Source organism: Opisthorchis viverrini (genome assembly GCF_000715545.1).
Source record: "Opisthorchis viverrini unplaced genomic scaffold opera_v5_302, whole genome shotgun sequence".
NCBI lineage: Eukaryota > Metazoa > Platyhelminthes > Trematoda > Opisthorchiida > Opisthorchiidae > Opisthorchis > Opisthorchis viverrini.
Window position 1 is genome coordinate 300,350 of NW_008751962.1, and position 22,205 is coordinate 322,554.

Consider the following 22,205-nt stretch of genomic DNA (forward strand, 5'->3'; position numbering starts at 1 on the left):
TGAGAAACTCTGTGAGTGTCGCGGGACACTCTCCAGTATAGCTCAATGGATCGCTGAGGTGCGCAAACCGTCAGACCACGGTAAGGTCCAGTCTCTTTATGACGGAAATAATTTTTGGAATTCTGCGCAGCTGTTCATGGGTGAAGCATGTCCCCATCTAGTTCTGTTGCGTTTGTATCCTCGGCTGAATCATTTACTCCGTATTCCATTGTGATATTCTCGTCTTCCTCCTTAGTTTTCATGGAACACTTCTTCAGGTTTGAAGTTCTTTGATTCATTTGGTACACGTTCCATTCCTTTATGCCTTGATTGACTTGAAACACCTCAGCTACCTGTGTTCGAGTTAGCCTCTAAGATGCCCCACAGATGCCATACAGTCAAAAATCAAAAAGTAAAAAATCAATAAGTAGCCAGGCCATTGCGTTTATACCTTTGATGCCTATGAAGAGAACGTCCAGAGAAGTTGTTTGGGCATGATCCACCGAGAAATAATCTCCCATTAGGTATTTTCAAGTTTCTTAACTGCTCGTTTAATTGTCTATCTAGTCCAATGTCCACGTGATTCGAATCAGGAATTTCCAACTGTTTAGCTGAAATTTTCGTCCAGTGGATATGACATGCGAGCAGTGCACTTCACATAAAGGCTTACTTTCACTTGGTAATTGATTCACAACACAGGAGCCAATCACGTTTCGCCACATATAATTAAGAAATGTAGACGAACTAGTTTATGGAAATCACAAGAGAAATGGCCTACTTCTCCATAGCCAAAAAAGAACTTAGAAATGCCGGTCACTTGCCTTGATTATCATGACAAGTTCTGATAAATGAAACTTAACTGTGTAACGTCTACGGGCTATCATCTCCCAGCCACGCTTGATAATTTAGTCCAATTCGGCGTGCTGATACACAGAATTGTGTCAGGTCTCACACTTTACAGAGACCGACTTCCTAGTGACCTCCGAGAAAATTTATCAAACAAGTGCGTCCATCGGCAGTCAACTAGTGTTTTCACTTCATGAAAAGCAAAAAGCGTCCCTTTCACACAGCCTGTAACGTTTTGGTGTCATGCCACTCGTTTAGCGAAGCTTAGGACAAGAAAATTTAGTACCACCAATTGGAATGTGATGGTGCCTTCGCAGTAAACTGAGCAAAATATCACTAGTGATGTGCAGTTATAGTTAAAACTGCTACCGATGACGCGAAAATGTACTAAAGAGTCTGATTCTAACTCGAATGAATTTTCAAATTAGCGATGAACGAGAAACCATGTCTGAGAAAACGAGCACATAGTTTTGCTGAGCTGGAATCGGTACATTTGAAGGGTTGAGCGTTTGTTTTGCTTGCAAGTTCCCCATGCATCGGAATTCAACCGGCCAACCAATGGTTGGAACTTTCACCCCCCGAGTTCGATCTTCTGTCCGCTATCGCCTGTCCAAGTGGTGGAATCATATGAAATTCACTGCCTTGGGTGAGAAGATGTTTATCTCCGTCGCGCTGAAACAACCAATCACATCGCTGTCACAGCTTTATTATGTTGCGTTGTCCTTCCACCGCCATCTTGACCGTGGGTACATTGAGTTGAAACTGAGGCTGACACGACTGCTCAGTTTTTGTGAACACTCCATACTACTTTAATGATCCAAGATAACGCAGTACTCAAAGATGATGATCGGTCAGATTACTCACCGTTAACAGAGTATCCTTCATGTGTGCCACAACACAGCCATTTGGCCCGTATCCAATCCCCTGGGAATCAGCTCACGTGTTTGTCTCGTCTCGGCGAGGGGAATTCCGCATCACCTATTGAACTGTGGGATAGTCTGATTTCGAATACTTCTGCCTATCAATTCCATCACCAAATTCTTCACACAGAGGGGCAAAAACAAATGTATCTACTAGCTCCCAATGGGCCACCCATATCTGATACCAACTGCTCTCCGAACAAACGAACTCATCTTCTCAGTATGACTCACACTTCAGATCCATCCAAATTGGAAGTAAACGAATTCAGTGACCTCCGCAAGCCAGAACCTTCAATTTCATTCATGTATCCGGACTCATCGACCGGCGAGGGTTGGCCAAGCTATGAACCAACCGATTTTTTCTCGCCAAATTTCGCCAAAGGTAAGTCAAGAAACGAGCATGTCTCCCCTCCGATCATTGAATGCAAAATTAGCCTCGTTAGAAACGGTCTACTCTGTGATCTGAATGCAGCACTGATCGGACTGTACCATACCTTCTAACAGATTGTTTTGCTACTATAGTTACAAAGGATAACCTGAAACGGATGCAGCTGGGTAAAGTGCCAGTTAACTGAGAGATTTGCGTTAAGCACTTCCGTGGCATAGAGAAGACTAGCTAATACTTATTTTCGCTGACTTGAAAGGTGATTATCTAATGTTATGGCGAGGAATAATTGCACCCAAACTCTCCGATGGCCGCTTTCGATGAAGTTACAATTTAAACAAATTGAAACACATTTATTCACTCCTAATCTACTCAGGTAAATTACCGACTGTTGTGAAGAATAGCTTTCGGACAAATGCACGACCGTTTAGCTGTAGAACCCCGACAGTCTCTAACTGCCCAGCCACCGGAAGGAAGCGCAAGGGTTGGGATAACGCCAGATAGCCCAAGCCTAGACAAGGGAAATCGAGAGGCAGAGGTCGGGGTCGAACCATGGACCTTCTGGTTTGTAACTTCGCGCTTCAACGACCAAACCATTTCGCCCCCATAAATGTATGGCGCAAAGTCCTGATTCTCGCCTGACTATCCTGCTCGTTCTACTCATTCGACTATGACCTGTAGTGCGTACAATACCAGGACAGCGACACAATACTGAAGAAATCAAATTAACTGTTTGACTGACTGCTACCACCAGACGAACAGGAAAACTTTTTGTTATCATTTTTTGCCATGAATTTTTACATACGAATTCTCAGTCATATTAAGGGTGAACTTACATCATCGCGCTCACCTCCCCAAGATTCACCAGACATCGATCAGCAGTGCCTAACTGCCATGTCAGCAGAAGAAAGAAAGAAGGCTATGATACTGCCAGGTTGTCAGAGCCTAGACGGGAGCAACCGAGATGCAGGTGTTGTGTTCGAACCCCAAACCTTCGGGTCTAAAAGTTCACGCCATAACCACTGGGCGACCTTGAGCTCCGTATGAGACAATCAACTGACCAGCATAAAAAGTAACCGTTTTTTGATAATCATGATCTTGGGAAACAATGTAGTAATGCTTTATCAAGCCGAAGCACATCCTTATAGGAACTAGAGGGTGGTACTGAAGCGTGGCTAGTTGGAAAGGCAGCGCCACTGAACGTTCACACGTGATATAATCGTGTTGACATGTACAGTCTTACTTTCGGTAACACTGCAGTAGTTATTCAAGGCCGTTATGTGCTCATCTACGGTCCGGTGTTCATCCGGGATCGCTAAACAACCTTGATCTTTTACAACACTTTCCAAGCCGCAATCACTGAAGCTCTGTGGGTACCTCACTCACAGAATACGCAATTCCCTCTCCAGCTGGTGACAATTTGGTAACTTTAGAATGCAGATTTAATCTTGGTCGAGTGCCACTGCTTCTCAATAGTGCTTCTAAATCACTTCGGTTTCGACTTCAGGTGGGCTAAATTCAAAACAATTTTCTTATGGAGTTTCTTCCATGAACAGCAGATTGGTATGGCGGTTAGACCCACTTTTGTTTCCAATGAGTGAACAATTTCATACGCTACCTGATTTGATTCACCCCCAACCTCCTTTTCTGTCCTTCTTGGACATACTTCTACCGAATCTACTTAGCTCTTCAAAGAAATTCCTTTAAGGATTGATAATAATTGTGTTAACTAAGTTTTTATTTCTCCAGTTTATGCGCCATGCTGATTTGTTCGGTGCGTTTTTCGCCTTGTGCCGTTGTATAACTGTTTCACGTGAACAGTCAGTTTTCTCATTTTGAGGTCGAACCTCGCACGGTCGATAAACCAATGGATTTAAAATCTACTTTGTCGGACGAACTCGTCCCCACGAAGGTTTTATGTCCAGAATATTAAACTGATCTGCTTTGAGCTTTCAGACTCAGAGGAAACGCTCGTATTCAACATGCAGTCAGATCCTTCAGCCAGTTAAAACAATAAAGTAACAATAATCGCTCAGCTGTAACACCTTTTCTGTGCACAGCTTCCAAGCCACCCGAAAGAAGCCGATATTTTGACCGAAGAACTTGAGGCAGCTCATCAGTCAAGGCACCAGCTCATATCAAATGCCGTGTTCAACCTATCAACGATTGATTTGTGCAAAGCGGACATTATCCAACTTACCAAAACTACTGGATAATGTTCAAAGGTCTATTGGTTTTGGGGCGAGATGGCCCAGTTGGTTACAGCGCGAATTTTTTGATTGGAAGGTCCCGAACCTGACCTCTGCCTCTCAACTTCCCCTATCTAGGCTTGGGTGAGCTGGGAGTAGTCTTGCCCTCGTGCTTCCTTCTGGTGGCTTGGTAGTTAGGCGTCGAAAGGGTGCCACGGTTGATCGATTTTTAAAAATTGGTTTACTAATAGTATAAATGAGGCCAGATTTGTCTCGCGGAGATCTTTTATCACAGATACTCATCATTATGAATATAACACTGAGTGAACTGTTGTGTCCTGTAAAGTTGGAACGGTGTTAATACTTATATAGACAGTACACTACACAAGTTTGCTGAATACTCTTGGACAGCCCACGAACAATTTCTTCTCGAGACTCATCAGTCAGGCACATTCGCCAAAGTTTCATGAGCCTCCTGTTCTGCCTGAACCAAAATGGCACGAAATGCGACATACAAACGGATCTGCCTGCTAACTTTGTTTTGACGGAATACCCTCCGGGAACCCGACTGTGTCTCTTGTCTATGACATTCGCGGGCTTTCGATGTTTTCAGACTCGCAACCTAACCGCTACTAGTTGGAGGTTAAACAATTCAGTCACAAGTGGCTGTTCAGCCGTGTGATTAGCTCTCAGGTGGATAGAACATAGCACCAATCATTCTTCTACCCAAGGTCGCGTACTTATTTCCCCCACCGACTGGCGACTTCGCCGATGGACGACCCATTCTTCGCGTGAGTTATTCCTCTTTCTGAGCTAGTTTAGGGCACATCACGTTGAGACGTTGTGAGTTGCGCAATGCTGAGGATCCCTGTTAAGAAGGAACAGTCCGTAGGCTACTTTTCTGCTTTAAGCGTAAACTGGCCTTGCTTACAAGACATTTGCCTGTCATTTAAGAAGAAACCAACAGCGTTTCACTTCAGGACTACCAAACTGCCGTCCAAAGTCCGACCAAATAAGAAGTGGCCTAGGAGAGCAGACTGATGACCTTGTCAAAGTACTACGATGGCACAGAAGAATCCACACAACATACGACAAAAATCCTCACTAGGCCAGTTTCAATCTTTCTGACAGCAAAATTCATTCATGACTATCCCACTAGAATGGTTTTCCAGGACACGGCGGTGTGATCATGCGGCCTCACGTTAGTTACATTTTGGCAACACAGTGTGCTCCTTTTGACCAACATGTTGAATGGAACAGAAGAGCGGAACACACTCATTTGCAAACCAATTTGGTTTTGCGGGAGACTCACCTAGAACCCAGCTGACACTCTCGGTTACGGTGTTTTTAAGTAACTGAATGTGCCGCGCCAGGCCACCTCTAATGCAGTTAAGAGATCGTGTGTCTGTTATATCTCGTTCGTATTACGCATTCTGATGAGTATGTGACTGCTGGCAAGCACTGCAACTGGGGTTTATACAATGCTATCCAATCTGATAAGAGCCTCACACATTCAGATGAGGAATATGAGCCACTCTCAAACAGTAACGTCTGGAATGAGCTGATATACTGAATCTGACTATAAACAGTACCCATAATATCGTTGTTCAATTTTTTTATACGCGAGCACATAAATGAAACTGGCGAGTGCTCCCCAACCAAAGTTCAGAGGCAGCTTGCAGGCTTTGGCATAAACGAATGTCTTTTCATGCGAAAAGACGAGAGGTTGGTTCATACAACCCCAAGGAGTGTGTGTAGTTCCAGAAAATAGTCTTGAATTAGGGTACCAGTCTAACAGATGTTATGAACCCAGCCAAAGTGGCCTTTTGATCGAAGGAACCGAATCGGACGTTTGCTACTGTGAGCATATGATGCCACAAGTAACTCAGCTAGTGAAATACTGGATGCAATCATGAATAGATGATTCACAGAGCAGAAGCTAGACAAGTTTGTGCTTGGTGACCTGCGTCGCGTCATCATCGAAGTTTTTATTATTCCCACCCCCATCTGCACCAGTTGTTCAGCGTGGTCACAGGATCTCCAAGGGCTGACTTACACATCTTTGAGAAGCGCTTGCTTCGGCACTCTGAATGTTGCATTAGTGACTCAGAGCTGTGTTATAAATTAGAGGTCATGATGCGTTCAGCACCTGGGATGATTATTAGGAATCAGTTTGTTGGTGCCGGTTTTTGATGATTGGTGGTTGTCCAGTGGTTCGATAAAACGCCTAATTATCATGCTAAAACGATAGTCTTTCACTAAAGAAATCTGAACCATCGGTTGAAATGACTGGAGATTTCCCCCACAATGTGGTTGGAACAATGCGGGCACTAGTAATATCTCTTTCCTCCATGGCATAAAAACGGGAAAGTAAACGAACTAACTCACCTTGCCACAATCTGCTTGAAACGACTACATGTATCTTCTATTCTTGTTTGTCTATATACAATTATAACGAAATTTCAGCACGTAACGATCTACTCTTCCAGTACCAACATTTACTGTCTCTGTTCAATTGGTGCTCAGAGACTTGGCGACACAGTTTCCTATCACCTGTTTGGTGTGGTTGTTGGGAAAAAACATCAAAAATATTTCGTCTAAAACAGGTAAATACGCAGGAATCCGTGCAAACAGAAATGAACAGGTAGCCTCAAGACTGTGTGATTGTTTCACTGTATAAACAGTCAGCTCTGACAGTTGAGTGGCCCTAGAGTCTTAATAAAACTATTCTACAGTAGAATGGCAACATTCCTCACGAATTTCGCGCATCCCCGACATTTTCACAGGCTCGACTCATTTTGTCAAATGAAACACCAAAGTGGCCTCAGATTTTCAGCATGTTCGACAGAACAGGAAGGAATGATTTCAAGCGCGTACATCGTTTGGTGCGGAAGGAAGTTTCGTCAACGATTCTTCATATTGCGCACAGTAGTGACGCCTTGAGGAGGTATTTGAGCAAATGCCTTGCAAGTTATAGAAGAAGTTGGAAAAAAATGCTCACGTTTCACGGTGTCAGACGAAAGGAAATCAGCCATCCGGCGCTATCTTTTAGGGTAAATGTGCAATCTTCCTAAGGAAAAATCCTATTCAGCTTTGGAGCTGATAGTCATTCAGCTGTAACATCTTTTCGGTTTCTAACTGCCATGTCACACGAGGGAAGCACAAGGGCTGGAATACTACCAAGTTGTCCAATACTAGAAAAGTGAAGTCGAGAGGTAGAAGTCGGGTTCGAACCACGAAACTTACGGTCAGGAAATTCGTGATTTATCCACTGAGCCATCTCCCCTTGTTAACCTCATCTGGAGGCTTATTCCTGTCATACCGTAAAGGAGCGTTTACCCTGGAGCGTGCTACCACCTTAGTTATTTAAGCATATGGCTCATTTTCTGTGCCAAGTCACCCGTTTCAAAAACGCACTTTTCAAAGTGGATTTTTATCCCATGAACTAAATCATGGAAATACATCCATTTGCAAACAAATTTGGTTTTGCGAGAGACTCACCTGGAACCCATCTTAGTCCCTCGTTTGTGATGTTTCCAGGCAACTCGGATGTGCTCCACCAGTTACTACGATATTCGAGAAATCGCTATACATGTATATACGTAATGCACTACTCATAGGGTTGCTGAAAATTCTTCGACGGCCCACGACCGGTTTCGCCCTTCTTGGGGCCCGAAAACATCACAGACGACAGATTCAGCTAGTTTCCAGATGAGTCTCTCGCAAAACCAAATTTGTTTGCAAATCAGTGTATTTCGCTAAGCTATGGAAATGATCAGCAGCGAAAGAGCTGTCAACAATTGTAATGTACTACTCACAAGGTTGCTGAAAATCCGTCGACAGCCCACGACCGGTTGCGCCGTTTTTTGTGACGAGTTGATACATGTGTTTGAAATGCTGCTCAATTGGGTCCCATGAAATCGAACTCCTTTTTGCGTGTCCATGCCAGGAATGGTTTTCTTGTGTGGAATAAAAGGGTGTTGCATGGAAAACTGTTCGAACATAATTAAGTTCACTGATGTGGTTAAACGCTGTCCCACGTTCTAAGCCTACCCAACATCTTCTATTGCTTTTCATTTCATCCTTAAGCGATGAGAAATTCTTTCTAATTTGGTCAATTGCACCCTACATTCACCACGGTGCTGTCTGATTTAATATGCAGCCCAATTAAAAAGTACTGCTAGGAGGAAACCGAAGTAACTTGTCATCACACTCGTTTCTCTCCGCGTTACGTTTTCGTACCAAAATACATTGCTGAAAAAGATGTCGTACTTCACGACATCACGAGTATACCCTCCTTAATTGTACATTATGGTCAGCCAATTGGTTTTCGACCGAGCTAAGCGGGGACTCCCGTTTGGACTGTAGGATCCTCCGCGTTGATAATCAACAATCAAATCGTGGGATGCGGTCGTCTCAATTAGCATACTTTTTATTGTCAAACTCATTCTGCTTATTTTTGACCCGCAGTTGGTAGTAAAATGAATTGGCAGCGCTCTTCGTGATGACTTATTCCCAACCTATAGGAAATTTCGAATAAAGTTGGAAAGCATTCACATTTCGGAAGAAAGACGATCATCCACAAGGTTGTACGACGTCGGTTCGCAGAGTTTAATTGGATAAAGCTCTGCATTCTGAGGAACATCTTTTTGACCTCAGGTCGAAACGTTTCCCTCTTTGTTTCTGCCTTTCAGCCACATTCAAGGAAATCACCATATTGGCTAAAATCGAGTATGAAACATCACCCTCAAGGCTCATTCAGATGAAATAGCATGAATCACGTAAATATCAGGCTGCTTTTTGACGCCTATAGAAATGGGTTCATCAGACAGTCCAATACCACTATTATTAGGTCAGTGCGCGGACCATCATGCATTGGAACCATATATGGGGAGTTTCATTTATGAAAATATACTGAGATATCTCGAATATTGTGCCAACTGAAACATGAGGCAGGCCGTGTGCAGCACATTCAGTTGTAGAATATTATAAACGAGAAATTCAGTTGAGTCTGTCGTGAAAACCAAATTGATTTGCAAATGAGTGTATTCCTCGAAAACAGTCTAATTCGGGTTCAAGTAGAGAATAAGGTGGACGGGAACTTGGGAAATGCACCTACTTGGCTAGCCCAAAACAAAGGGGCAAATCCGGTCGTGGGCTGTCGAAGAGTTTTCAGCAACCTTGTGAGTAGTTTCCTTTCTGAGAAAATATGAGGAAGTTGATACCGTGGGCGTCCGACGCATTAACTGGTGTCAAATGACCAAATAAAAGACACCGGATGATGTAATTTTAACCAGTGGACGGCAATCATTAGTAAACCTGTTTAGCCTCATGTGACTCGAACGAAGTGGCGGTGCTTAGGAATCGAAACCTTAGTGAGCAATGCCACCGACTAGCTGCATACTTCTACAAAATGCGACGGTCTGCTTGGCTTGAAAGAACCTCCGAAGCGAAATGCGTATATTCCAAACCCATCATCGATGGATTTTCAACTCACGCCGTCGGGGATTAGATTGTTTAATGTCATCCCATAATAGATGCAGTAAATTTGGTGATCCTCTGAAGGAGGGAATCCAATAGATTTCATTGTTCTGTCCACCTATTTATCAAAACTCAACGTGAAAGCCATCCCTTCAACGAGAAGCACGGCACTTAATTGTCACTTGGACAATCAGTTAAACATGACCGTGCTTCTGGAAAATTAACACTTTTCAGTCGCTTACAGAAGTTTATCTATAGATCAGAGCATACCCGGCGAAAGTTGACCAGCTAGGGCACGCCTTGTCAAGGCAAAAATTACAGTTGAATATGGTGGATATTTTTAATACTCTGTCAAAAATTCTCCAGACTATCTTTTGAGTAAACAGTGTTGACTGCGCCTACCTGATGAGTCCCAAGAAGAGCGAAACCGGTCGTAAGCTGTCGACGGATTTTCAGCAACCTTATGAGTAGTACATTACAAGTGATGACAGCTCCTTCGCTGCTGATCATCTCTATAGCTTAGCGAAATACACTCATTTGCAAACAAATTTGGTTTTGCGAGAAATTCACCTGAAATCAACTGTATCTCTCGCTTGTAATTTTTTCAGGCCCTTTAGAAGGGAGAAACTGATCGTGGGCTGCCCAAGTATTTCAGCAATCTTATGAGTAGTGCATTACTTGTATCTCTGTAGCTTGTTTTTTGTAGCGGGTTATCGCTTTCACCAGGCACCCGTGTATTATTTAGGTCTGTTTGGTTTCTAATTTAAACTATGTGGTAGAGACTTTGTCAGTTGATGCAAGAAGTTACCTGACCATGTTTTTCTGAGGAACAGTTATGTTCGCTGCGCTCCCCTTCATTGCTGCTCATGTTCTTTGCCAGCATTTCGATCCCAAAGAAGGTTCCCGTTTCTCAGGCTGATTGCGGAAAAGCCTGTATAATAACAGGTTTCATTTTCTGATCGCCCAGAGGTGAATGATCGAGTCTCAACTTGATGGTACTCGACGAGTGTCGGCCTCCCAACCAACCTCTGGTTGGCAAACTGACCGTGTTCAGTCAAGCCTCTCATTTCACTTGTCATGTTGTCGACAGAGAAATTCAAAAGTGATTCGTAGCACAAGAGCATTTGAAACCAAGACGGGGTAGCACTTTGGTTTCCCCTTGAAATCTGTTTATCTGAATCGCCCGGTGCTTTCGGGCAGACGAATCTATTGAAACCGATTTCATCTAAAATGTTCTATGCGTATTCATAGGCGAATTCATTCCACCGAAAATGATTATTGTGCAGACGTGAAACGACACTAAAGAACACTTCGCACTCATCGATTGGTCGTATTTGAACTTTCTTCTCTATTGAACCGTGAGAATGGTGGACGATTTCATGAGAGATTCATTGGTAGGACCCTAGATTTAAGATACCCTTTAGCTGTTTGTGGAAACTGGCATGTGCGTGCAAACCAGTTGGTAGCAATAAGTGGAGTAGTCATATAAGGACTGTCCGTATTTCACCTCTGTTAACGAGCAACAGAAACTCCTTGAAATGGCAAGAAAATACCGTTTTGCCTTATGATAGGAAACACTATGAACTACTTTACATTTGTTAGTTTGAATTTAAAAACCAGATTTGAACCTTCACAAAAACATGCGGCGAATGATATGGGACATCGGGATACGTCACGACTTTCTATCAAGTGCAGAAATGATGCGAAAGCTATCTGTATCGAAAGCCTGGACTTAAACGTCGTATCCTTGCAACTACTGAACCGTATAAGGCAGCAAAAGAGATGATCGCATTTTATTGTGAGCAGCTGGAGGCAATGGTTCGCCAGTGGTGATTGCATTGCTGGACCTTTCATCTGAGCACTGATAGCCGCCTCTGTAAACTTTCAAAGGCGGGGTGAGACAAGAACGCAGCAAAAGGATGATCGCATTTTATTGTGAGCAGCTGGAGGCAATGGTTCGCCAGTGGTGATTGCATTGCTGGACCTTTCATCTGAGCACTGATAGCCGCCTCTGTACACTTTCAAAGGCGGGGTGAGACAAGAACCAAAATCCTCTTAGTGGGGAACCTTCTGGGAATGCTTGAGTGTTCCCCTAGCAGGAGGCTTCCTGTATTATGGATAAAGACTGCTCCGGATACCCTACCTTTTAGCACATAGTCATCTCCCTTGACTTGTTTTCATTGGGTTTTGCGGTATGGAAGAAAAGTATGCTTTGATTCTAGTGAAATTCTCGGTCGTGGCTGAAGTTTGATGTGCGTGTGAAAATCGATTACTAATTGATCATTTGATGACAAACGCACACCGCTTTTCTTCGGCTGAATTTCAACCTGGGCACATCAAGTATGTTAAAGTTTCATCATCCTCATTGTCAGCTCTAAGAACCACGTACTTGTCGTACAGTGGTAGTAGCTGCCACAGGTTCGCTCACCGATGATTTGGGGAGGTGGGGTAGGTAGCTTCGCATTGGAGACGGGAGCTTGTAAATTTGTGCGTAAATACAGCACTTTCAATGGACTGTCAACTGGAGGATTGGGAAGGGAGCTATGCATTGAAAGCAATAACTTGGATGCCTGAGCGCCATTTAGGGCGCGACTGGACCATTTCTGTGGCCCGTTTCATGGCCCCCATCTAGGAAGGCGGGAATGTCCAGCACAGCTGAGTTTGCTGGTAATGGCTCTCACACTTCGCTGCCAAGTCATTGTTTGACCACCTCTGGCTCTCTTCCACCCTTCACGAGGTTGTGCGAAAAGAACCCTTCGAGGAATTCGGTCGACTGGCATACGCAGCACGTGGCCAAACCAGCACAACCTACGCATTGTGATCAGTTCATCTATCGAGGGTGAGTTATTTCTTCCGAATGCCATTCGACGTACTTCAGCATTGCTGATCCGGTGTTCCCACCAGACTCGGGCAATGCCCCGAATACATCGATGGTCAGACATTGAGTCTTTTGAAGTCTTCTACGCGCAGCGGCCAGTTTTCTGGTCCGTTAATGTCTCATGATGGCCAGCCTAGGTTAGATCAAATGTAAGCAAGTTTTGAGTCTATCTACACATTCGAAAATCTACCCGCAAATCCTGCGAAAGTTCAGGTGGAGTCCTAATTTCTTTGGACATTTTCATGCTCTCAACCGGTCAAAATATCTTGAACTTTGTACACTGCTCAGAAAATATTCCGTTATCTAGAGGTATGAAAGTGACGTTTCGCAGGGCTCTTCTATTGATTTATCCATTTCACAGGAAAATATTCTGCCGCATTGCGAGCTGCCCAGCAGAATGCATACGAAGATAATGAGAGAAAGTCTTGTGGACCAACCCTCGACGATCAACCTTGCCCAAGAGCTGTTCGACTGGAAAAACATGAAGTAGACAGCGCGGTTGATCTTGATCCGTCAACGAACGTCTTGGCACCCAAGCTATCTCATCTAACAGACACTGGTTGTGCAACCGTTTCTTCAACTAGCAAACGTCCTCGTTCGGCCTACACAAACCAGCAACTTGTGGAGCTGGAAAAGGAGTTTCACTATTCCAACTACTTGGTTCAACTTCGGCGAGTGGAACTCGCCAAACAATTGGGCCTAAGTGAGCGACAAATCAAAATCTGGTTTCAGAACCGCCGCATGAAACAAAAGAAAGAACTGAGAGATGCCGAGAAGTGTAAAGCTAGGTGAGTCTGTGAAATGCATGGTACTTCTTTAATAGCGATCACTGTGAGTGCAGTAGTCAAACGATAGTATTTGGTCACGTCACTCATTCATTCATTCATTCCTTCATTCATTCATTCATTCATTCATTCATTCATTCATTCATTCATTCATTCATTCATTCATTCATTCATCCATCCATCCAACCACCCATCCATCCATCCATCCATCCATCCAACCACCCATCCATCCATCCATCCATCCATCCAACCACCCGTTCACTCATTACTTCACTAATTCACCCATAAAGTAATTATTGAATTAATCCATTTAACGTTAAGAGCCGGAGGGAGGATTCCATATAGGCTTGTTACGTTGAAACTGAAGCCTAGAAGGGGGTCAATTCAGACGATTGTTTAGCCTGGCTGTGAAAACACTATCTCAGTAGCTATGTACGTTGCTTTTATGTAGAATCGTCCTTTGACTTGGTATCAAGAGCCTCGATTGGGAGCATGCTCCACACGTTAAGTTCACGAGTCTATAGAGTAATGAGATTTTTTGCTTAAAGGGCTTGAGCTTGTGGCCCTCGTAGGGCCTTCTCAGTAAAAAAGCCCCTTGATCTGTTCAAACCTCGCTTTTTAAGATGTAGCGGGTGTAAATGAGGCTCCTGAGGTCCAGTAATTGCCACTCCGTAAACGATTTTTGTAGGGAAAGGGGTAATCAGTTTGTTACGTGCCCTTGTGGCTGTTTTAGAAAGTAAGATTGATAAGGTTTAATAAAGCAGGCTTACAAAATCTGAGAATAGGCCCCATTTGGAAAAAAATGGAATCTGGTGATTGTCTGGCGAGAGAATGAGCGACTATTAGGCTCAGGTAAGACGGAAGCTGATGACACAATTACTGATGTGTTTCCAGATCCTCCAAACTGACCAGGAAAAGGGAGACGAGCACCGTCAATTTAGTACTTTAGACAGGAGTTTGAACTCCAAATGACTCAGTAAAACATTGTGAGGTTTGAGTGCAGCTCAAACTTCACTAAAAGGTTTGACGGCGCATGGAGTGTATGTTAGCAGATTCATATGAAATCGCTATAAAGTCATGCTCGTGGACATGCAGTCACTGAACACGCCACTTACATTCCAGGGAAAGGTACTGGAAGTTGTGGAGCGTTTTACGTATCTCGGAAGTTGTATTAGTTCTGAGTGTAGTGTGACAGATGAGGTAAATGTACGGATCTGCAAGGCTCGGGCCGCGTTTTCTAACTTGAGACACCTATGGCGTCAGAATGGTTTATCGCTGAATCTCAAGGGACGTGTGTATCAAGCTACAGTACGGCTGTTTTGTTGTATGGCTGTGAGACTTGGCCTATTCGAGCAGCGGAACTGAGACGTCTTCAGGTGTTCGACAATCGTTGTCTCAGAACCATAGCTCGTGTGGGTTGGTGTCGCTGATCCGGTAACGAGGCCGTTAGAAAGCGTGTTTTCGGTTGTTTAACGGGTACTTCCATTGAAGAATGTGTCCAGCACCAGAAGCTGCGTTGGCTGGGACATGTGTTACGTATGCCGAAGAGAGTGCTGTTTTTCATGTCCAGTTCAGAGTGGCATAAACAGAGAGGTGGCCAATCCCTGACTTGGCAGAGGAGTATGAAGGAGATCACGAAACGCTTGGGTGCTGATGCCACTCGGCTTCCAGGATGAAAACCGTGTGATCCTCACTGTGCCTGGTTGGAGACACTACAAGATATGGCTAAAGTATGGGCTGTTTTGTTGTATGGATGAGAGATGATGATGATGAGTCCTCTTACGTTCATTTGACAGACAACTTTCAAATAGCGATGTTGAAGTAAACGTTGATTCCGGATCACAACAGTGATTCTTGAAAAAGAATTCCACTCTACGGTTCCAGAGATGCTGATAAGCTATTGAAACTGACTTGACTTGAAACTGACTGACGCGAGCGAATTCGGATCTTTGAAGCCAAAGTGCTTCATGAACATTGTGTTCAAGAAGTTTGCAGAAGAGCAGTTGATGAGGGACCTCGCCGACGATCTTGAGGAAGTCTATGTGGACTCCGCAGACAAGTGTTCTTGGAGGCTTCACTCTGGTGAGAAATAAAGCTAGGGTGTATTAGGGAAGCTTCCGTAATCCGCTTTGAGCAGAAGTCATTGTGTCATTCCCGTCGAAATGTCGTTGTATCACCTGTTTCATTGTCCATTCCAGATATTTGCGTAGCACAGACGTGGGACTAATGGGTTTTTAGTGGCCCGGTTCTCGACGGAGATCACCCTTGCACATTGGATCAACTGTGGCCAATTTTCACTCCTGGAGCAGCCATCTCATATCCAGAAGGCGTTCGGAGATTCGGCTTACTGTCGTTGTACTATGGCGTACAGAGCTTTGGGAACTAGAGGATGAGTCTCACCAAGACCCAGTGCTCAGTGAGAGCTAGTTCCTGAAGGAACTGCAGAATACTAAGAGGTTCCACCTGGATGTTATTAACTGATACGGTTGACGGAATAGATAAATGATCCTGCGGCAAACTTTCATGAGCACATACCGAGGCATGCCGTGAAACTAACGTCATGGTCTTGGGAAAGTCGTCCCCTATGTGTCTACTAAACTCATCTACTAGGAGAGAAATTCCAATTCCAAAGTTAGTCCTGCAATCTAGGCAGATATATAAGCGATTTCTTTGCGTCAGAGAGTCCGGCCATTTTCTTACTCTTCTCGTTTCCGTCTTCTAAGCAGATTACAAGCACTTTAGTTGTAGCTCCAGCAATCCACACTGAAGCCGGGGTGTGTAAAGCAGTCTAAATAGTCTACCTGCGCTTTAGCAGCGTTTGCGCTTCCCGATCTACCGGTGGGGAAACTTTAGTGGGAACATCGCCTTGCAAACACCTGCATGAAGGGTCTACACAGTTCACCAGGCTTGACTCGAAGAAAACAACCGTTGTGTCGATGATTTCAAGCCATTTCGTAGAGTCAGTTGAGTTGGCTGGGTACTTAACCCAACGGTTTTAAAAGTTGTCTTCCAGACACTTCGACCGGAAGTGAACGGAATAAAACTGTAAATTTCGATTTATTCAGCAGTACTTCAAACACAGGATCACGGTTGGACTTGGAGGAAGATAACCTAGGTAGCCAAGTCAGTGGGCTGCGGAGTGAGAACTGACTAGATTGGCCGTGAAGCATGCGGGCAGGCTCGACGATGTTTTGAGCCAGTTTATGTTCCAGTGACCGTTTTGTCAAGGTACCATGGAACTTGGAAGTAGAGCACTTCAGTTGACTGATGTGGAGTTGCAATTCCTATGGACGAACTAATCGTCCCGGTCAAGCTGTTTGAGAGTGACGGAACATCTAAAACCAGACCTAAGTTGTAAAATAAGAAAAGCGATTGATTGAGACCCAGTGTTCGCAAGGACCAAGCTTGAATTCACCCGCACTTGATAACACGGTTGACAGAATATAACCCCTTTTCCTGTGAGATTCCAGGAGCAATCCGTTCAAACACAGATGCACTGAGGGATCTACACCTTTGCATCTTCGATGCGTTCATGGGGCTAGGCCTTTGAGCACACCAACATTAAAACAAGTTCTGCAAGATTCCCCAAGCCTTATGGGTTGCCAGTTAGAATCGCTGGTCCAGGGTTAAGGGATTCAGGGTTATGGTGGTGATGACAGTCCTAAGTATTTCTAAAGAACTAAATGGAAGAAACAACAGCGTCTACTTGGACACGATTTGGGCGCATTGGGTGGATCCGACCAATCGGAGCACCATAGAACCAGCTTTAGTTAACTTGGCGAATTGTCGCTTTGCATAGTACTTAAGCCATGCGTCACGTGATACAGGGATGACCGCGATAGCCAGGAACATGCCAGCTTAGATGTATGGAAGTCCTGTGCCTATCTCTGAGATGGTCCTCTATGGGAACAGCATGTTTACACCAGTGTCTCGTTTAACCTAGTCCATCGAACGGTAATTAAAGTGCAAGATTTTATTAGAAGTTTTGGTGAATTTGATTTGTCTATGTAGACAGTTGCTGGTGCAAATCCGAACGCATAAACTAATGCATGGGATGAGCAAATATCACGCATTCTCAAAAAAGTTTGATGACAATCGATAGATTTACTGCTCGACACCATTTCGCTTATGACACAAAAGCTTCCTCAGGCCAAGCGACTAGCTTCCGAGGTTGGTCGAGATTTCAGGCGGAAGGAGAACCAATCAGCTAAGTCAAGCTAACTCTCTGTTGGTTGTCAGCCAAGGGATTTTAGTGTGTCAGAGTGGTTGAAAAAGTGTTGGGCCGATGAGGAAACCTGCATGTGTCCGGGTCCAGCCTACGCTCTAGTTTTTCTGGTTCGGTCCACTTGATGATCCCTCTTGAACGTCGTTTGAACTTTCTGTCTGTCTGTGTTGATCAGTCAGTGCTAATATAGTTGTGTAAGAGAGATGCTCTGAACTTTGGTCGGGTTGGGATTTACACCCCCAACCCCCTCTTTTCGCTAATGATTCTACGTGGATTGACAACCCCACGTGTCACGTGTCAACCGCTTTCCATACGCTCGCCAGTTCCGCACCCTCCATTCTATTTACGCTGTGATGCTCAGTAATTTCCATCGCCTCGGCTAGTGGCCGGTGTGGTGTGAATCGCAGTCCTCGTCTTAAAACTTCCAAATTCCCCATTCTATGTCCCATGTCTAAGGCATATACCGTTATCGCTGAGTCTTTGACCGGCGTTTGGTATACTTCTGCATTCCTTGGTGGGTTGTTAATCCTTCTTTTATGCTCACCAATTCCGGCATGCGATTCCCTGGCAGTTTTTCCTATGGAAACCTTAGCGCAATCGTTGCAGTTAATTTTATACACACAGTCCCTAGTGCTTTCAACCGGCGAGGGATCATTTAATCGCACCAAAACTGAGCGTAGCATTTTTCCCTTCTGGAAAGCTACTCGAATGTTGGCTAAGTTCAACAGTCTTCAAATAGCCTCCGATTTTCCTGCTTTATATGGGATGACTGCTGTGCCAATCCTTACTGTGCCAATTCCTTACTGGATCTAGATACTTGAGTCAATATCTCCCTTAGTTGACGCCTAATGAAACTCCATGGGTATACTGTTTATTGAAGTTTGTTGACAATCTCGATTTGAGCTGCCGTTCAGTCGATCCCCTCTGTGCACAGCGCTCTGAATCGACGAAACACCGATGAGACAATACTGGCGTACACGGGTTTTGGGTGTGCTGATGAAGAGTATAGCGGTTCCCGTGTCTGTTGGTTTCTGGTAGTAGAGCGTAGTTTTTAATTTCCCACTAATCTTATGTGTTATACAGACCAGAAAGGGTAATGTACCTGAGGTGAAACGTAGCCACTTGGCCTGACGAAGCTTTTGTGTCAAAAGCGATACTTTGTCCAGCAACAAATCTACCAACATTCACCAAACGATTTTCGGAAACGATGTCTACTCCATCGATTCCAAGCATTTTTCACCTGGTTGAAAATATCAGGTATGCTTTCAAGAAACACACTCATTTGCAAATCAATCTGGTTTTCACGAGAGACTCAACTGAATCTCTCGTATATGATATTCTACAACTGAATGTGCTGCACACAGGCCGCCTCATGATTCAGTTGGCACGATATTCGCGATACCGCAGTACATTTTTATAAGGGAATATCACAAACGAGAGATTCAGTTGAGTCTCTCGTGAAAACCAGATTGATTTGCAAATGAGTGTATTTCTTGAAGACAGTTCAATATGGGTTCAAGTAGAACATCAGGCTGACGGAAACTCAAGGACTTTGCCTACCTGATGAGCCCCAAGAAGGGCGAAACCGGTCATGGGCTGTCGAAGAGTTTTCAGTAACCTTGTGAGTAGTTTCCTTTATCAGGCATGTTTGTTTTGTCGGTCCCACCACCCTGTGATGTGTTGTCTTGTTTAAACCGACTTGTGTTTGCCACTGTTTAATTAATTCCACTGTTTAAATCGAGGAGTTCCACAGAATGTCCAGAGAACTGCGCATAGAAATGCCATGACTACGCAGAATCAGGTCGATGAACTGATTGGGTAGTCTCAGCAGTCATCAGTGAGCCACACCCGCAGAAATCAGTGATAAGGTTGAAGGAACAGCAAGCATTTGTTAAACGAAGTGGATTTTATTTTTTCAAATAAAAGAAGATGAAAATGTGTTCAAGATTAAAGAAAGTTTTAAAACGCAACTTGTACAGGTTTGACTTGAATATGTCAAAACAACGATTTTCCAAACTTGTGACAAGTGATTCCCCAAGAGGTTTTTTGACTTTCAACAAATTTGCATCATGGAGCGATGGGTTACTTTTTCCAGTCCAGTGGCAGTACAGCATCTCCCACAAGCCTTGAGAAGGTTGAGGTTCCTCAATACACGTAGACTACTTCATCCCCAGTAAATTGCAAACACATTTTTATGCAACACACTTTGAGTCTGATCCAAGGACCTCGACTCGTCAGCCGAGGAAATAGTCAACTTCATATTGCCCTACTTGGTTCACGGAGTGTCAGGACACACCCAGACATGGAAAAAGTACATGTGCAGAGAGTGACTCATTCCCAAGGTCACCATCGCTCCAACACGTTTGAAAAGCGGGCGCGTTAGCGGAGCGCAACAGACACGGCTTAGCAACTTACGACCAGCGTAGTGGGCCTGAAAGTGTTCACGACCGGAACATCGCCATTGGATGTACGGAACAAACAAGGGAACGACCATATTTGGCCATTAAGTCATCCTAAATATATATGTGCAGAAGCTCTGTATGTTCTGTCCTGACAATACAGCCGTGTCCCCGGTTCTGTATTCTCCCTACCGCGTAGTCTGGCAGGCTCAGTGCAGGCGTAGCCAATAGACGGCCACCCACGATACAACAAGGAGTCGATGCGGAGCGAATGTGTCGGAGGAAGTTGGTCAAATGAGCTTACCCGTGAAACATATCAGGACTAACAGACTTAGTACGATCGCAACAGCCACATCAGTTTGCGTCCAATCGTGAACAACATGTGCGTGTAATTCAGCCCAAAGAGTATTCATACATATTTGATTTTCGCTCCATTAGAATACGGGACAGTTATGATCCTGAAACCATGAATGTTAACTTTCTCCCAACGTCTTTTTTTCAGGTACGACTATCGACTTGGTCACTGGTGTCCAAAAGGGCTCGAGTATAGATCAGATGCAATTCACTACAGGCCAGAAATACCACATGACTCTCATATTGATCTACCGGGCCCAACTGGAACTCAGCAATACCATCTGAGGTTACCAACGCAACCTATTGGTGCTTATGATGCAACTAGCAGTTTTCAGCCAAGGTTCCGGCCATCGCTGCAAGCTGGACTGGATGTTAACTACGCACCTAGCCCACAATCAAATTACTCGTGTCAACAACTCCCACAAAGTCCCCCATGTGATTATTGTAACTCCGCAGAACCGACTTATCGGAGTCCGCAACCTCCGTATTTTCCAAGGACAGTTTCATCCAACGGGTTTAAAATCACCACTCATATATACTACTGATTATATTCGAATGTATTTTTTTATAAAAAAAATATAGTAATCAAATGTGTATGGTTGTCTTTTCGTTGCTACCCATCAAAGAAAAAGATTTCCTGAAATATGCTCAACTGAATCTCTCGTTTATGATATTCTACAACTGAATGTGCTGCACACAGGCCGCCTCATGATTCAGTTGGCACGATATTCGAGATATCGCAGTATATTTTCATGAAGGAGACTACTCACAAATTTGCCCTAAGAAGGGCGAAACCGGTCGTGAGCTGTTGAAGAGTTTTCAACAACCTTTTGAGTAGCTTTCCTTATGAAGATGACTTCCAAATAGTTCAGTCCGAAACCTAAGTAAATAGTTGTTCTGTGTAAAAATCCCAAGGGTTCTGTGCTCAGGTTTCCTGGAGGTAACTGAAAAAGGCTCATCGTACTTTTAATGAAGCTAACCCAGCGAAAAAGGGATGGTTCTCCAGATGTTTCAATCCATAACCCAATTAAACAGTAGTTCTGTTCGTACAGAATTTCAACCATAATTTTTTTGGGTAAAACACTACTTAAATCGTGTTTGGAAGCAGATCAACATAAGTCAACCACAAAGCACTTTTCCTGGTTTTGTAACTTGCTCTTTAGTCATTGCGGTTCAATCAGTACGGTCTCTTGAGTTCAATTCGCACACAGTTGGACAATCTGCTGTTGTGAGCTGTTGCAACACCTTCAAATGCGCATGACTCATCGCTTGGTGATCATCTCGTATACCGCTTAGTCACGTAATCAACCTTTCACGTGCTCCGTTCTGCGACTGACTGCCGTCCTTAGTATTCCTTTGCTCTCTTGTAATACGTCAAAATGACAAGACTTTTAGCAGGTCCGTTGCCGCTGTCCTGTCCTGTCCTGCCGCTTCCATGTGCAGTTACGACATGAGCCCTGCATGAATATTTTAAAAGACGCTTTGAAGACTCACTTCACATGCGGTGCAGTGTTTCATCTGGGCCGACACTTTCTGGCAGTTCTTGCACAGAAATCCCGGTGACGAAAGGGCCGACCTATATTGCAAAGTATGTTTACTAGAGCACGACTTATAACGACCAAAGTCTTTCGCAATTTGTCACCACAGGGTCTTCATGAGAACCACAAATTTGAAAGAATATTTCCGAAATGAGAGTCTTCTGTTGCGTGAGTGACTCAACCACTCTCACTGAGGTAAAAAGTTTCATATTCCAGCCAGAAGTTC

General features: G+C 44.1%; 2 protein-coding genes across 2 annotated transcripts in view; one reads left to right on the forward strand and one right to left on the reverse strand.

Annotated features, from left to right (window-relative positions):
- Positions 1–2,050, reverse strand: part of T265_09781 (hypothetical protein) — a gene marked incomplete at both ends in the record, with an annotated part of 6,122 nt that extends 4,072 nt beyond the window's left edge. The window contains one exon of the mRNA XM_009175955.1: positions 1,979–2,050. Coding sequence (XP_009174219.1) covers positions 1,979–2,050 — 72 coding nt within the window. The remainder of the gene's footprint in view (positions 1–1,978) is intronic.
- T265_09780 (hypothetical protein) overlaps positions 1–20,986 on the forward strand; it is a gene marked incomplete at both ends in the record, with an annotated part of 37,706 nt that extends 16,720 nt beyond the window's left edge. The window contains 3 exons of the mRNA XM_009175954.1: positions 1,727–2,127; positions 13,040–13,466; positions 20,590–20,986. Coding sequence (XP_009174218.1) covers positions 1,727–2,127; positions 13,040–13,466; positions 20,590–20,986 — 1,225 coding nt within the window. The remainder of the gene's footprint in view (positions 1–1,726; positions 2,128–13,039; positions 13,467–20,589) is intronic.
- Between the last annotated feature and the right edge of the window lie 1,219 nt (positions 20,987–22,205).